The sequence below is a fragment of the Trifolium pratense genome, linkage group LG6 (assembly GCF_020283565.1).
Source record: "Trifolium pratense cultivar HEN17-A07 linkage group LG6, ARS_RC_1.1, whole genome shotgun sequence".
Classification (NCBI taxonomy): domain Eukaryota; kingdom Viridiplantae; phylum Streptophyta; class Magnoliopsida; order Fabales; family Fabaceae; genus Trifolium; species Trifolium pratense.
Window position 1 is genome coordinate 35,203,195 of NC_060064.1, and position 15,866 is coordinate 35,219,060.

Consider the following 15,866-nt stretch of genomic DNA (forward strand, 5'->3'; position numbering starts at 1 on the left):
TCATATATTTCACCAAAAGAGAGACCATTAAAGCTATTCATTCATATAATGAGTAATCAGTCAATTTAGTCCCTAAACTATCACTCTCTCACCAACTTAGTCCTTAAACTATTAAAACAAACTAAAAGGTCCCTAAACTATATTCACATCCTTCAATTTAGTCCCTAAACTATTTTTCATCCATCAATTTAGTCCTCCGTTATATTTTCCGTTAACTGTTCTTTAAAACCCTAAAATTCAAAAGCTACTTTTACGCTTATATCTCTCTTCTTGATCAACTCTCTCAAATCATCTCAATCTGAAAACCCTAGCGCCACCTATACGCTCCAATTCCGGTTGTCGTCGTTGTTTTAAGGTACGTTTTTCACTGTTTTTCGTTCTAACTTTTATAAATTTGTAAGGGTTTATTTTCACTTGTTAATTTTCAGGAATAAAATTTGTGTTTTTTAGTGCAATGAACCATGTTGTTTTAGCTTGAACCAAATTTGTTTTAGTGTGAACCATGTTGTTGTTGCTTCCTTTTTGGCTTATTCATGTTGCTGCTATTTTGAAGCTTTTGTATCTCTTATATTATTACCATCTATATTATTGTTTATTTTGCTTTGTGGTCCTAATTTGTTTAAGTATTAAAGTGGGTTATTGAGAAGTTGGAATTGAGATTGAGACAACAGCCGTCTCTTAGCCATAGTGAGGCTTATTACTTGATGAAAGAGGATTATAATATACATTTGGAGGATAGTATGATTTATAGATCACTTAAACAAGCAAAACAAAATGTCGAGGGATCTGAAATTGATCAGTATGCTAAGCTATGGGACTATTGCCATGAGTTATTATCCTAGAATCCAGGTTCGACGGTGAAAATGAGCACTATACCACAACAAGAAGGGCCGCCAGTTTTTAAACCAGTAGTTGCTGTCAAAAATATCGTAGTTAGTCCGAAACTTGTAGATCCAATGAAAGCATACAACAACACAAGGGAGAAAACATCGATGAGATTCATGCCAACTCCAGGATTAAGCCAAGGATCACGCAATGAAGGACCTTCTACTTAGTGCTTTTGTTTGATTGTTGCTTATAATATTTGGTTTTTTGTAATGATGCATGCTAGTTTTCTAGTAATGAAATTATGGTTTATGATTAATATTGTTGTTTAGTTAACTATGGATTGTGATTTAGTTAGTTGTTTTGATGGATAATGGATTTGTTGACTTATGTAATGAATTTGATGGATTATGGTTTAGTTGATTTATGTAATGAAGATTATGGTTTATGGTTTAAATTATGGTTAAGTTTATTTTTTGGTTTTTGTTGATTTAGCAGTAATGTTTCATTTGGTTTAGTAGTAATGAATTTGTGTTGTTACTAGGTTGTGAACGAATTTGTGTTGTTACTATTTGTTTTAGCAGTAATGAATTATGTTAAAAATGAATTTGATTTAACAGTATGGTTTAGAGACTATTTGTTTTAGCAGTAATTTGATTTAGCAGTAATGATTTAGCAGTGTTGTTACTATTTTGTTGTTTTTTAAGATAGTTTAGGGACTAAATTGAAGTATTTTTTTTTATAGTTTAGGGACTACTAAGAGTCACTTAACGGAAAAGTTAACCGAGGGACTAAATTGAAGGATGTGAATATAGTTTAGGGACCTTTTAGTTGGTTTTAATAGTTTAGGGACTAAATTGAAGGATGTGAATATAGTTTAGGGACCTTTTAGTTGGTTTTAATAGTTTAGGGACTAAGTTGGTGAGAGAGTGATAGTTTAGGGACTAAATTGACTGATTACTCAAAAATGTGAAGTACGTGTTTGATTATGTGGTGCAACAACTCCTATATAGTGATGCACAAATTCTACAAAAGGGCTTGTTAGTACACATTTAATATTACACCTTGTTACTTAGACTCTATTTGGCAAAAATAGCAGTTGACTGATAAGCTACCTTATAGTTTATAGCTGATGGCTTATAGCTTATAACTGATGGCTAATGATTTATGGCTGATAAACTAATTAAAGTGTTTTGTAAAATTAGCGGTTCAACTGACTGATAAACGTAAAATGACATGAAAGGTCATTCTTAATATATAATAAAACCTCTTGTATTTTTTTTTTATATAAAGACTCTGTTTGGTAAGGCCAAATATTGACTCTGTTTGGTAACAGTTTTTAAAAAAGAGTTTATAGCTTATTTTACTAGCTTATAGCTTATTTTTCAAACGCTATTTCAAGTAGCTTATGAGCTTATAGCTTATCATATTTTCTTCCAGTTTTACTCTATCATCTTACTTGAAAAAATTAAATATTAATTAAACATATATTTTTTATGTCATTTCATACTTATAAGGTAGCTCAACTGCTAATTTTATCAAACACTACAAATTCAATCAGTTAGCTTATTCGCTATAAGCTAAAAGCTAGCTTATAAGCTATCCGTTATAAGCTAGTTTATCAGCTATCTGCTATTTTTTACCAAACAAAGTCAAAATCTATATCTAATTAATATTTAAGATACTTCAAATTTAGTTATTTAAATTTATTAATTTAATATATCTTTTATATATTATTAAATTAAATTTTATTCTTTGAAATTTTGTTTTAAATTTATTTTCATTTTAATGATTATACTTTATAAAAAAGATTAAACATAACATTTTTTAGCTTATAAATCATAAGACATAAGCTATAAGCTGGCTTTTTTAACTTACCAAGCAGACTCTTTAGTACCGATTTAGAATTTTGTCTCTTCGATCAATATAAAAAAACAACAAAGACCGTTTTTAAAAATTTGAAGTAAATGTTCGATTACACTACTCGTGATGCACAAACTCTACAAAAGGGAACTTTACCAAATATATACGAAATAAATACACAACCAAATATAGAAGAAAACTTTTCCATAGAAAATAAACGTGAAAATATAAGTTTTTTTCATAGATTTTATCCATAGGATGTAATCATATTTGTGACGTATTGGACACTAAGGCTCTGTTTGGTAAAATTAAGCTATAAGCTAGCTTATAGATAATAAGCTAGCTGATAGCTGAAAAGCTAGCTTATAGCTGATAGTTGAAAAGCTAGCTGATTGAAATTAAAGTGTTTGGTAAAATTAGCTTTTTAAATGATTGATAAATATAAAATGACATAAAATGACATTTATATGTAGTGAGTAGTTTTTTTTTAGTGGGTAGTTTTTTATTTTATAAAAAATAATAAAATTAAATTAAAGGTTAAAAATGGAAAAAACCGTAAAAAGCTATAAGCTCAAACGCTACTTGTCAAAAAAAGCTATAAGCTCGTGAGAAAAGTTTTTTACTAAATACTTTTTTTCTTTTCAAACAAGCTTATAAGCTAGTCCAATAAACTATAAGCTAGCTTATTGGACTTACCAAACACACCCTAAATTGTGATTCGCCATGTTATGAAAATCTAGATTTTTTCGATAGATTAAACCTTCGTTGGTAAAATATAAATATTTTATAGAGAGCAAAAATCCAAAGTATTTAATCCTAAATAAATAATATCTTCATTTTTTTTTTGGTAAAGGAGGACTTTGTTGGACTAACTAGTATTTTTATGTGGATTAAACTTCTTCTTTTCACACCCCATCTTGTCCGCCTCCGAAAATTTTTAAAAATATCTCCTCGCTACTTATGTAGCCAATTTAGGGGACGCAAAATCTGGTAAAAAAAAATAAAAAATAGTTCGCATCCTAGGATGTTTATAAGGTTCGCATCCTAGGATGCATATTGAGTTTGCATTCTAGTATATGAACTTTTATTTTTCTTCGATTTTTGCTATTTACACCTTCATATCCTATGTTGTGAGGGGTAGAATTGGAAAGTCAGGGTCGCGTGCAAGACTCACGGGCGCAAAAAGAAGAAGTCTGTGGATTAAACCCATGGGCCACGTGCCCAAATTTTGGACTCAGTAACAAAAGTAAGGCCCACTAGCCCATTATCGCAGTTTTCTTCTGAAGTTACCTTCCCTCTTCATTCTTCTTCTTCTTGTTCACTAAACCATTTAGATTCAAGGTAAATTTCCATTATTTTCGTTCTTTGTTTCTTGTGTACGCCACTGTTCAAATTCAGAAAATTTTCAAATCAATCTAACAAAGTCATATAATGCATTCGATTTGCAGCAATGCAAATTATATGTTCTAGAAGTCAATTCAAGTTTTTGCTTTTTTTTTTCTTCAAGTTGATTTGGGATTAGGGTTAGGGTTAATTGGAATGTCATTTTCATTTCTATTAATTGAATTGAGCTGATGATCTTCCATTTTGTGCAGTTCCTTTGAAGGTTCATTTATCTTGTGTTGTGTGCTGTTTGACTAGTAATCAATATGGCATATGATATTGATGAGATGAAGAGTAAGCACTGCAATGCGTGCAATTCATGCTCAATTTTGAATTTTTAGTCTTTATGATTTATATTTGAATGTGAATTAATCTATCACATTTAGACCTGTTTGGATAAACAACTTAATTAAGTGCTTATAGTATAAGCGTATAACTAATTATCATATAAGTGTTTATGTATAATTTATTTCTATAACAAAAGATAGAATCAAATCAAGTTGTTTTATATAAGCTATAAGTTGTTTTCAATAACTATCTTTGAAATCTTATAGAAATAAGCTGAAAATGTACATAATTAGCTGATTCCATAAGCTCTCTTAAAGAGTGACACAACTGTTTACGTAAGGAGATAAGCTCAAATAAGTCAATCCAAACGGACTCTTATTTTTGTTTCATTTTTTTCCGAGTTTATTCTGTTTAGTCTATTTGTTCTTTTTGTTTCAACATCTACTAAGCATTTATTTTTTTTATTTTTGACAAATATCATGCATTTGTTATTTTGTTTCACCTTTGACATTTTGAAAAAAACATGCAGAGATTGGCATAGGGCTAATTGGTTTTGGCATCTTCTTCACATTTCTTGGCATAATTCTTTTCTTTGACCGTGGTTTGCTTGCTCTGGGAAATGTGAGGCTTGTTTTTAGAATCTAAATTTTCTTATCTTTGTCCTTGGTATAGGGATTGGTATTGACCTAATTTGGTTTTGGTATCTGGTTTTCTGGAATCAGATATTTTGGTTGGCAGGGGTAGCAATTTTACTTGGTTGGCGTTCCATGTGGTCACTCTTCACTAATAGAGCAAACTATAAGGTAAAATGAATGTGAATTTTCTTCCCATTAATAAATCACTTTCTTTCTCATGCTCTTCTTATGCATAAACTACATATCATTTGATATGGATTAGTGAATACTAGTAGGATGTCAGTCAGACATTTCAAAGTTGTTTTTATGCGTTTTACCTATGAAACACAGACACCGGACACGACACGGACTCATAGACACCGGTAACAATTTAAGAAAATAAAAGTGATTGAACTTAACTACATGTGTAGATGCTGACACATGTCAGACACTAGACACACCTTTAATCTGAAGTGTCAGACTGTCAGTGTGTTAAGGTCAGACTAATTGCACAGAAATACATGAAGATTTCTTTAACTAACTTGTATAAAAGGAATTACAAATTAGGAATGTCACTGATAAAGGTATAACAAGTACAGCATAAATGCTATTTGGAGGAATTCAAAGAAAAGTGCAATTACAATGAAAAGGATGAGTACTACTCAATCCCACAGAAAACAAACAGAGAGAGAGGAGATTTTCACATAACAATTCACACCAATTGATGAGTACCCTCTTTCCTTTTATGCCTACTCATGAGAATATTTTCTGTTGCGTTTTCTCTCATGAGTGCCTCGACGCACTTGCACCAAATTCGGATCCATTGCCATTTGTCCCTGATTGTTATTTTCCTCCACTTCTATTATTTGTCCTTTGTGTCCTCATGATTAGTGTCAACCATTACATTACTTCCCCCATCGAAATTAACCTTGTCCTCAAGGTTAAAGTTAGGATAATTTTCCTTGAAATCAGATCAATTTTCCCAAGTGGCAGCTGAAATTGGGAGACTTTCCCATTGAACCAGAACTTGTGGGACCTGTTATTGTTGTTGCAGAATGACGTGAAATTGAATAATGGATTGAGGCATCAGAATTGGTCCCAACTCGGTTGTAGTCAAAGGCAGCAGCATGTAAGGAGTTGTATGCTCTCCTTTGCAGTTTCAAGGCCGACACATGAAACACCGGATGAATCTTAGCTGTCAGAGGTAGCTGTAACCGATACGCAACAGAACCAACCTTGTCAATGACCTGAAATGGACCAAAATGTCACAGACCCATTTTTCGGTTCTTTCATAAAGCAACTGACTATTGGCGGTATGGCTGGCGTTTGACGAGAACCAAGTCACCAACCTGAAATTCCAAGAGCCTTCTCTTTGCATCTGCAAATTTCTTCATAGTCTGCTGAGCTTTTAACAGATTAGCTTTGAGGAAATGCAGGACTGCATCACGCTCCTGCAGCAGAGTTTGGAGTGAAGGGGGATCTAGATGACTAATATCATACTTGACAAGCATAGGGGGATCTCGACCATAGACCGCTTTGAAGGGACACATACCAATACTAGTGTGAAATGCGGCATTGTACCAAAGTTCTGCCCACGGAAGCAGTTTGGACCACGCCTTTGGATTTTGACTGGTAAAACAGCGAAGGTACATTTCCAAGCATTTGTTAACCGCTTCCGATTGCCCGTCGGTTTGTAGATGATAGACCGTACTCATGGCCAATGTCGTGCCACTTAATTTGAATAATTGTTGCCAAAATTGGCTAGTGAAAACTTTATCCCTATCCGACACAATGGACTTCGGGAACCCATGTAGTTTGACAATGGAATTCATGAAAATTTCTGCAACCTTGACAACAGTATAATCACTCTTGAGAGCAGTAAAATGATTATACTTGGAGAGACGATCAACTACAACAAAAACAGCTGAGTATGAGTGGGAATTTGGCAAACCCGTGATGAAGTCCATAGCAATATCCTCCCAAATTTGTGTCGGTATAGGAGGCGGCTGCAGTAGGCCTGCTGGAAGTGCAGTGGAAGCCTTGGCTTGTTAAGCATTGGGTAACAAAGTCACGAATGTCGCGGTTCATTGTAGGCCAATAAAATTGTGTAGCTAATCTTGCTTTAGTACGACTGATGCCTGCATGCCCGCCAAGTGGGGAAGCATGAAACTCTTGTAACAAGGAATCAATAATAGGCTTATCAGATGGAACAACCAAGCGTGACTTCCAAAACAACATGTCATTTCGAACTTGATAATGTGGATCTGAACACTCCCCCAATATGCATTGATTGCGAATGGCAACTAAATGAGGGTCTTGATTGACAGCCTCGTGTATTAATGTGATGACAGATGCATGTGGGGCCGATAATGCCATGAAGAAAGAATGGGATAAGGCATCTGCCGCAATGTTCTCACAACCAGGTTTATACTCAATTGTAAAATCATACCCAAGAAATTTATGTAGCCACTGTTGCTGCTCCGGTGTTTGAATGGTTTGGTCTGTCAAAGCCTTTAAACTCTGTTGAACAGTTTTTATGGTGAACTTGTGCCCAATAAGGTAGTGACGGAATTTAGCCAAAGCTTCTGTGATGGCATAAAGTTCACGAACATAAGCGGACTGTTTCTGCATTCGTGGAGAGAGCTTCATAGAGAAATAGGCAATGGGGTGCTTGGATTGACTGAGAATAGCACCAATGCCGGATCCAGACGCATCGGTTTCTAATGCGAATTGCTGCTGAAAGTCTGGTAGAGCAAGAACAGGAGCTCTGGTGATGGCTTCCTTGAGATTTTGAAAGGCAACAGTGGCTTGATGGTGCCATAGGAAAGCATCTTTTTTTAACAATGATGTCAATGGTGCTGCAATGGATGCATAGCCCTTAATGAAGCGGCGATAGTAGCCTGATAAACCCAGAAAACCGTGTAACTGTTTGATATTTGTAGGCACTGGCCAATCCAAAACTGCTTGTATCTTGGAGTTATCCATCTCTACTCCTTGACTAGAAATCGTATGGCCCAAGTAATCGACCTTAGTCATTCCAAAACAACATTTAGTCAATTTAGCAAACAGAGTATGATGTCGTAACAGGCTTAAAACCACCACTAAGTGTTCAAGATGAGTTGCCCAAGATGGACTATAAACCAGTATATCATCGAAGAAAACCAATACTGATTTTCGAAGTTGATTCTTGAACACGTTATTCATGAGACTTTGAAACGACGCTGGTGCATTAGATAATCCGAACGGCATCACCAACCATTCGTACAACCCTTGATGAGTGTGAAAAGCAGTTTTACATCGGTCCTCTGTTTTAACCAAGATCTGATGATAACCAGAACGCAAATCCAATTTAGAAAAATATGTTGCCCCAAATAATTCATCAAGTAATTCATCCACAGTAGGAATGGGAAAACTGTCCTTTATCGTGATGGCATTTAAGGTACGATAATCAATGCAAAAACGCCATGTTCCATCCTTTTTCTTAACAAGCAGCACCGGAGAGGAGAAAGGGCTTGAACTGGGTTGTATTAAACCTTGTTCCAACATGTCTTTGACCATTAGTTCAATTTGTTCCTTCTGACAATGAGGGTAGCGGTATGGCCTTACTTTCACCGGATTACTACCTTCTAAAAGAGGAATTGCATGATCCTGGGCACGGACTGGTGGTAGACCCACAGGTTCACTGAAGACATCCAGGAAAGTCGTGAGTAGAGAATGCAAGTCTGGGGGCAAGTCTCTAGGTAGAGAATTTTTAGGATCACTGTGGTGGTCGACATGGTGGAGCTGCAGTGTGAATGAGGAGTCAATTGAGTGTGTATTCTGCAAACATAGAATGTGGTGGAACTGGGCTTGATTCAAGGAGGGCAGTTTATCACCATAAATTGTAATGAAAGAGTTATGATTATAAAATTTAATGGACAACGCATCATAATCAGCAATGTGAGGACCCAAAGTTTTCAACCATGGAGCTCCCAACACCAAATCAGCATCGGTGAAAGATAGTAAATACACAGGAACGTGTAACATGTGGCCTTGTACTGATACAGTTAGGTCTGGAATGTAACCTTCTGAATGTAATTTACTTCCATTACCAACAAGAACTTGAAATTTACCTGCAGAATGAACTGGAATTTTGAGGCAATGAGCAATCCTAGGTTGAAGGAAATTGTCAGAGCTTCCACTATCAAGAAGGATTTGAATCTCCATTCCCTGTATATGCCCTCTGAAGAACAGTGGTCGTTGATGGCTAAGGATGGGTCGGGTGGATCGGTTTGTTGGCCAATAGGGTCTTCCTCATCCACTTGTAACAGGTAAATATGTTTATTGGGACATTTGTGAGACATAGAGAATTTTTCATCACAGTAATAACATAATCCCTTTTCACGACGGAGTTGGATTTCAGCCGGGTTGATGTTTTTGACGTTATGGTTTGAGGTGGGTGGTTTGTGCTGTAGTTTGGTCGCTGGTGTTGGGAGTAAGGGTGGAAGAGTCGTGTTTCTGGACGTGGAAGAAGGGTCAGATGATGTCTCGCAACAACCCTTTCCAGTCGTGGCATGCTTTCACTCGAGCGTTGGAACTCGAATTTGGTCCCTCACCGTATGAATCCCCCGGGCAAGCACTTTTCAAGTTAACTCAAACCACCACCGTCACAGCCTATTACACTGCTTTCACCACCTTGGCTAATAGTGTACAAGGGCTCGTTGGGTTGTGTATTTTTCTTCAAACAGTTTTGCTAATGCTAAGGCTTTAGAGATGGATCGAGGGGATTGGGCCAACACGTCCCTTTTGATATCAGGTTTCAGCCCACTTAGGAAACAATCCAAAGTGACATCAATTGTCTTTTGAAACCAATAATTCCCATCAATCACTTTTACTTGAAGTACTGTCACCAATGAATTGGAAATTGTTGTTGCTGACTTCTAATGAATCATAAAATATAATATATTTTTCTTCAAGAGTTCTCAGTTGCATTGTCATACGCTTCGGACTTTTTTTTTTTGTGATGGTCTGATAAGAAACAAATATTCTACTTTAATAGGAAAGAGTTTTATTCTTTGTTTTTGTGCTACAATATCATATCCTTCATAGTTAACTAGTAAGATACCGGTGCTACAATGTCATAATCTATAGTTTGATAAAAATTAATTCTAAAATTCTTTATGGATGGACAATGAAGCATTCTATATGGAGTTAAATAGCATTTTCTTACCTCTTTTGCAGGGTACTGCGTCATTTCTTCTAGGCCTCTTTTTCATTTTCGTGAGATGGCCAGTAGTTGGTATAATAATTGAAATATATGGCTGTGTTTTCCTCTTCGGGTTAGTTGATGGCTTCCTTCTTGAACTCTACTATGCTACAAAGTTTATCATTATACACTTGTCATTGATGGTTTTGATTGCAGCGGTTTTTGGTCGTCTATCAAAGTGTTCCTCTACCATATTCCAGTTGTTGGATGGATTATACGGTTTATTGCGCGTAAGTTTTTTCTATAGAAACTCTGTCTCACTCTCAACTCTCTCCTACCCTCTTTTTGTGTGTCTCTATCTGCTTGTATGCATGCTTGTATATTGAAATAAATATAATGTAGTTTTATTATAGTTTCTAACAAAATGACATTGATCTCATAAATGTACTATAAAACTTTTTCTTGGATGTATCAATAAAGTTTGCAACAACTTGACCACATGACATGGCACGTAGGACATCAAACGGAATTAGTTTGAGTATGATTTACTTCATTGCATACCTATATGATGATTTGTAAAGAACTTAACAACAATATATGTTTGTCATGATTAACTTCTATTTGTTGTGTTGCAAATGTGATTGGCCATGGCATGATTAATTTCTACATTGGTTCTAAGATCTCTATTCTTACCTTATCCCTGTACGTGTGTGTTTGGCATGATTAACCTCACTATAGAGCATACCATAATCCTTTTCTACTATTTTGCAGCTCCTTGATTATTGCAGAAGGAGATTTTGATTGTTGCTTCTTACTCTATGGTTCATAAAGGGGTTTAGATTACCATGATGTTAGTAACTTTTCTGATGATTTGTGTATGTTGTTAAGCTAGCTTTTCTAATTGTTTGCCATAAGGCAAATAACCATCTTTTAATGAGATTTGTCCTGAAATGTAATTAAGTTTCAATGTAAACAAGAACAAAGATACAAGCGGGTTATATTGTTTAGTTGTCTACTACCACAAAGGCTCATATGTTGTTTAGTTGTCAACTAGCATGAAGGCTCACTCCTGATGTAGACAGTACATGTTTGAACTGGCGGTGAATTTGACATAATCACAGTGTACTACCATGGTTTTGGCAAAAACCACACATTTAAGTTTCAGCAAAACATTTTCATGATGTGTGTTAGGCCAGTATTCAACTATTCATGACTGACATTTAAATGTCTATGATCGAACTTCTTTTTGTTTGTATACTTTTGGAAAAAAAATGTGTACGGTCACAACCCAAAATAAATATCATTTAGACACAAAAATACACATCATCTAATCATTTCAAAAATATACATATAAGATTTTGAACTTGGGTGGAGCTTAGCTATTATCTAATGCCTGGAATCACATTTGGTTAAATAATTGTATGCGAAACAATTAATGCATATACATTAAATTCATAATAAAATAAAATAAAATAAGTAAAATATTGTGGTTGAATATCAATAGAATAACTAAGTCTAATAGAAGTCACACTTGCACCCACACTGGATAGATCAAGTGCGGGTGTAAAACAAATATAACGACCCAATTTTGATGGTTTATTTTCAAAACAATCTCAGATTCTAATTTGATGAGATATAATTGTTCTTCTCTATGTTGTTCAAATAAATAAATAAAATACTACCATAAGAAGGATTCTGATTGAAATTTTGGGTAGGTTTGAGAACATTGTTATTTTTAAATAAATAACGATTCTGATTCTATTGTTTCTTCTGAGCACGTTCTTCTCCCTCCCACGTTTCCATTTCATCGCAGCATCACCATATAAATATCATTGAACAACGGCACTCCGATCACCTAATTCTCACCTTTGATCATCTAATCCTCACCATCGATTCCGACACAAACACCGTTTCCACCACCGTGTCAAATCACCAATCCATTGAACATTCAAACGCATTAAAAAATATTCAATTTTTTATGATTTTCATTTTTTTTATTTATTTACAATTTTTATTTGAATTGGTTTGAATTTGAGCACTGATTAAATTTTGGGTAGGTTTGAGAATCCTTATATTTGTTCTTCTAGTCTATAATGAAATTTCACTTCACAACCATGGAGTCCAACTATATATAGCTATGGTGCATCATTAAACCATGTGTGCCAACTCAGGTACGATGAAAACGATTGGTAATCAAAATCGTTTTTGACAATTGATAAGAGAATGGCTCTACCAAATTTATTATATTTTGAGCGAACTTACGAGTGAACCAATCATTAGTTAATTCAGTGGTGATTGACGCTGAATCTGGTAGGGAGGACCACAATTCGATTCTCAGCAACTGCGATTGAGAGGAGACTTAAACCACTTGATGCCATAATTAACGTCCGAACCAGATTAAACTGGTGGTGAAAGCCAAAAAAATAAAGTATGACAAGTGAAAGACTCATGGTGAATAGGTAGAATCCAACCATCAAGTATTTATTATAGTAGTTAGAATTTCACCTTAGAGTGAATGAGAAGTATAATGTAATGTCCGAGTTTTAATAAGAGTTTTTTTGTTACAATATTTTTTTTAATCAAATAGTTTAAGGACAAAAATCTTTGGCATACATAAAATAGAAAATTTTAGGTTCAACCCATCAAATATTCATACAACTATCATCTAAATTATACTATTAATATGAGCTGAGATTAATTCGTAAAAAAAATAATGTACAACTTGAGCTTATAATGACCAATAAAAATGAGTTACCCAAAAAACTTTTTCAAATTGAAAGTAAAATACTAACCCTTATCCTCATTTGATTGGATCACCTAATAATTTTGAATGCGTCCATCAACTTTGACAAAAGCATTATTAAAAAATGAAAATAGACAGACAGACACATACATACATGTTTGGTTCCGCCAGCCACCGAAGGAAGATTATAGAATTAGATTGAACATTTCTGTCAAAAAATAGTGACATCTAATATAATGACTTTGAAAATGAATTGAAATATAGACACCTTCCGCGAATGGGTGCACTCACATCGTTGTTCTTATTCTTATTAATTAATTAATTAATTTACCCAATATGCTTTTTCAAAAGCAAGTAGTACAAAATTTAAATATTAACTAAAAATATTAGTGGCTCATACAATATTAAAAGTATCTAACCAATGAAAACGCATAATTTAGTGCTAATTAATTATTAATTAGAATAATTACAAAGCAATAATAATAAAATAATGTGAACACTTTGGTCTAGTGAAGAATTTTGGTAGTATGCATGAGGTCTTAAGTTCAATTCTTATTGTCAACATTCTAAACAAAAAAAAAATTAAAATAATATTAACACTCATTTTTCTGTCAGTTCTGCATATAAAATGTGATGTCTCTATCAACTAATCTTATCTCGCGGGAACACTCGTTATCCAACTTAAGTTATTGAGTACCTATATTATCTAGTCAAAATTCTACATTATATTTATATCTTATTTTCATATTAATTTATATTTATAAAATTTATACTTTAAATAAATTTTACCTAGAAGATACCAATATCTAATAATATAAGTTGAGTACCTAAACAAAATACTTATAAACATTTTTTTTTATCTTCTTTTGTAAAATCATATACTTTTTTATTTTTATTTTTAGCACTTCAAATATACTCCATTTTAGTCTTCTTATTTTTTATTTATTTTAATTTTGTTTTAGTCTTGTAAAATCTCAAATTTGTTCATATAAAAAATAATCTCTATAGAATATTTATTCAATCATTTATCTCACTCATAACTAAAATAAAATATTCTTCTAAATAATGTATATATCAATTACAATGTAAACTAATTTAACATGGACAAACATAATAAGAATGAACAAAAATAAAGTGTGGTAGATTTATAAAAACGAAAAATAAATATTTTATCAATAACTCAGAATACTTAGGATGATGTTTGTGGCTTCGAAACCTGTGATTGAAGACGGCGCAAGGCGAGCAACCATGAGAGAAGGGGGACGATGTGAGATTGAACGACGATTCTGTGATGCGTGAAGAAGAGGAGTACGTACGGTGTTGCAATCTGAACACTACGATTTGAGGACAAATATAGTGTAAGCAGACGGCGAGAAAAGGGAGACGGTGTGAGAAACACTGAGGCAGGAGACCGTGTGAAAAACTTAAGTCCAATTTTGAAAGAAGAAATTCAAAATAAGGGACTTTTATTTTTCCATTTAATAAGGATTAAATGCAATAATGACATTGATGAATGGTCAAATGAAGAAGGAGAGCGCAAAGTTGTTGAGAGGCTAGCATTTTCTAAGAGAGAGAAAGAGGAATAGGTCTGGCTTTATCTTATTTATAGATAACTAGTTTCCAAACCCGTGCCATGCACGGGTGAAAATGCGTTTGAAGAATTATTGTCTTATGCATTATATATTTTTTATAATTTACTTTAATAATTTATTTTCTTATAATATATACTATATAAAGTCTCTAAATAATTATAAAATATATATTATAAAAATACATCTCTTAATTATTATTTTTATATATGTGGGAATATGTAGTAAACTATTATGCAATCAATAAATTTGATGACTATTATTATAAAACTAATATTACAATTATTTCTTATCATTTGATTTATACATGTGAGGAATTTCTCATACTTTAAATTGTATTATATGTAAAAATGTATGTAGTCTATAATATAAAAAAAAAATCAAGCACGGGTAAAATGAGAATATAAAAAATAACATTTTAATATTAAAATTTTCATAATTCCAAAATAAAAAGATGAAAAATGAAAAATTATAACATAAAAAAAAATAGGATCCCATAATTTTCAAAAAAATAAAATAAAAATTCCATATTAATATATGAATATAAATATAGTTCTTGTTGTTTCAAAAAAAATAAATATAGTTCTTGTGTAAATCACAAAAAAAAAAAATATCTATCAAAAAAAAAGAAAGAAAAATAGACTCCGTATAAATTAAAAAATAAAATAAAACATGTCTTTTAATATATAAGTAAAAATAGGCTCTGTGTAAACTTCCAAAAAAAACCTTCTAAACAAACAAAAAAAATTAAATTAATCTCATAATATCGATAGTAAAATAGATATGAAAAATTCAAAAAAAAAAAAAGGTCCATGAACTTCTATATTTTTTGGTAAGGGTCCATGTATGAATTTATTTTTTGGTAAGGGTCGATGTATGAATATATGAGTAAAAGTATAAAATCCCGTATAAATATCTTAAAATAAAGTCCCTCGAGCAAACAAAAAAAAATTAAATTAGTTCCATAATATCTAAAGTAAAATAACTATGAACAAAATAGGAAAATGCCAACGTGTGCCCTTGGAACATGTTAATGTAATGACAAATGACACATGTTAATGATTTAAATAAAAAAATATTTTTTTTATTAAAATCCATGCAATTAATTCAACTTTTAAATTTTCATAAATGAAATGCACAAACGTTAAGAGAGTATTTTAATCTTTGGATTCTTAACATGTACTATACTCTAAGAAAACATGTTAGCATTCATAACCCAAAAAATTAGTCACAAATTGCGCGGTATAATTTTTTATTATTTTATTGTACACGTTAAATTATTTAATTGCGCGACATAATTTTTCTATTTTGAGTTTTTAAGAGATTTGGGGAACCGGTGTTGTTTCCTGTGATGAGATCCTTTTCTTTTAGTTTTT

General features: G+C 33.0%; 1 protein-coding gene across 1 annotated transcript; it reads left to right on the forward strand.

The window, feature by feature from the left end:
- The first annotated feature begins 3,896 nt into the window (after positions 1–3,896).
- LOC123890760 (vesicle transport protein GOT1) lies at positions 3,897–11,339 on the forward strand. The gene is made up of 7 exons (XM_045940444.1): positions 3,897–4,029; positions 4,284–4,365; positions 4,889–4,980; positions 5,082–5,162; positions 10,194–10,291; positions 10,375–10,448; positions 10,930–11,339. The coding sequence occupies exons 2-7, from the start codon at positions 4,338–4,340 to the stop codon at positions 10,935–10,937; spliced, it is 381 nt and encodes a 126-aa protein (XP_045796400.1). The 5' UTR covers positions 3,897–4,029; positions 4,284–4,337; the 3' UTR covers positions 10,938–11,339.
- Positions 11,340–15,866: the final 4,527 nt, after the last annotated feature.

Excerpts from the sequence above, each read along its gene's own strand:
- LOC123890760 (XM_045940444.1), top strand. The coding sequence starts at position 4,338 with ATGGCATATGATATTGATGAGATGAAGA. Across the intron at positions 4,981-5,081 it reads GTTTGCTTGCTCTGGGAAAT|ATATTTTGGTTGGCAGGGGT; the intron begins GTGAGGCTTGTT and ends TTCTGGAATCAG. Across the intron at positions 5,163-10,193 it reads CTAATAGAGCAAACTATAAG|GGTACTGCGTCATTTCTTCT; the intron begins GTAAAATGAATG and ends CCTCTTTTGCAG.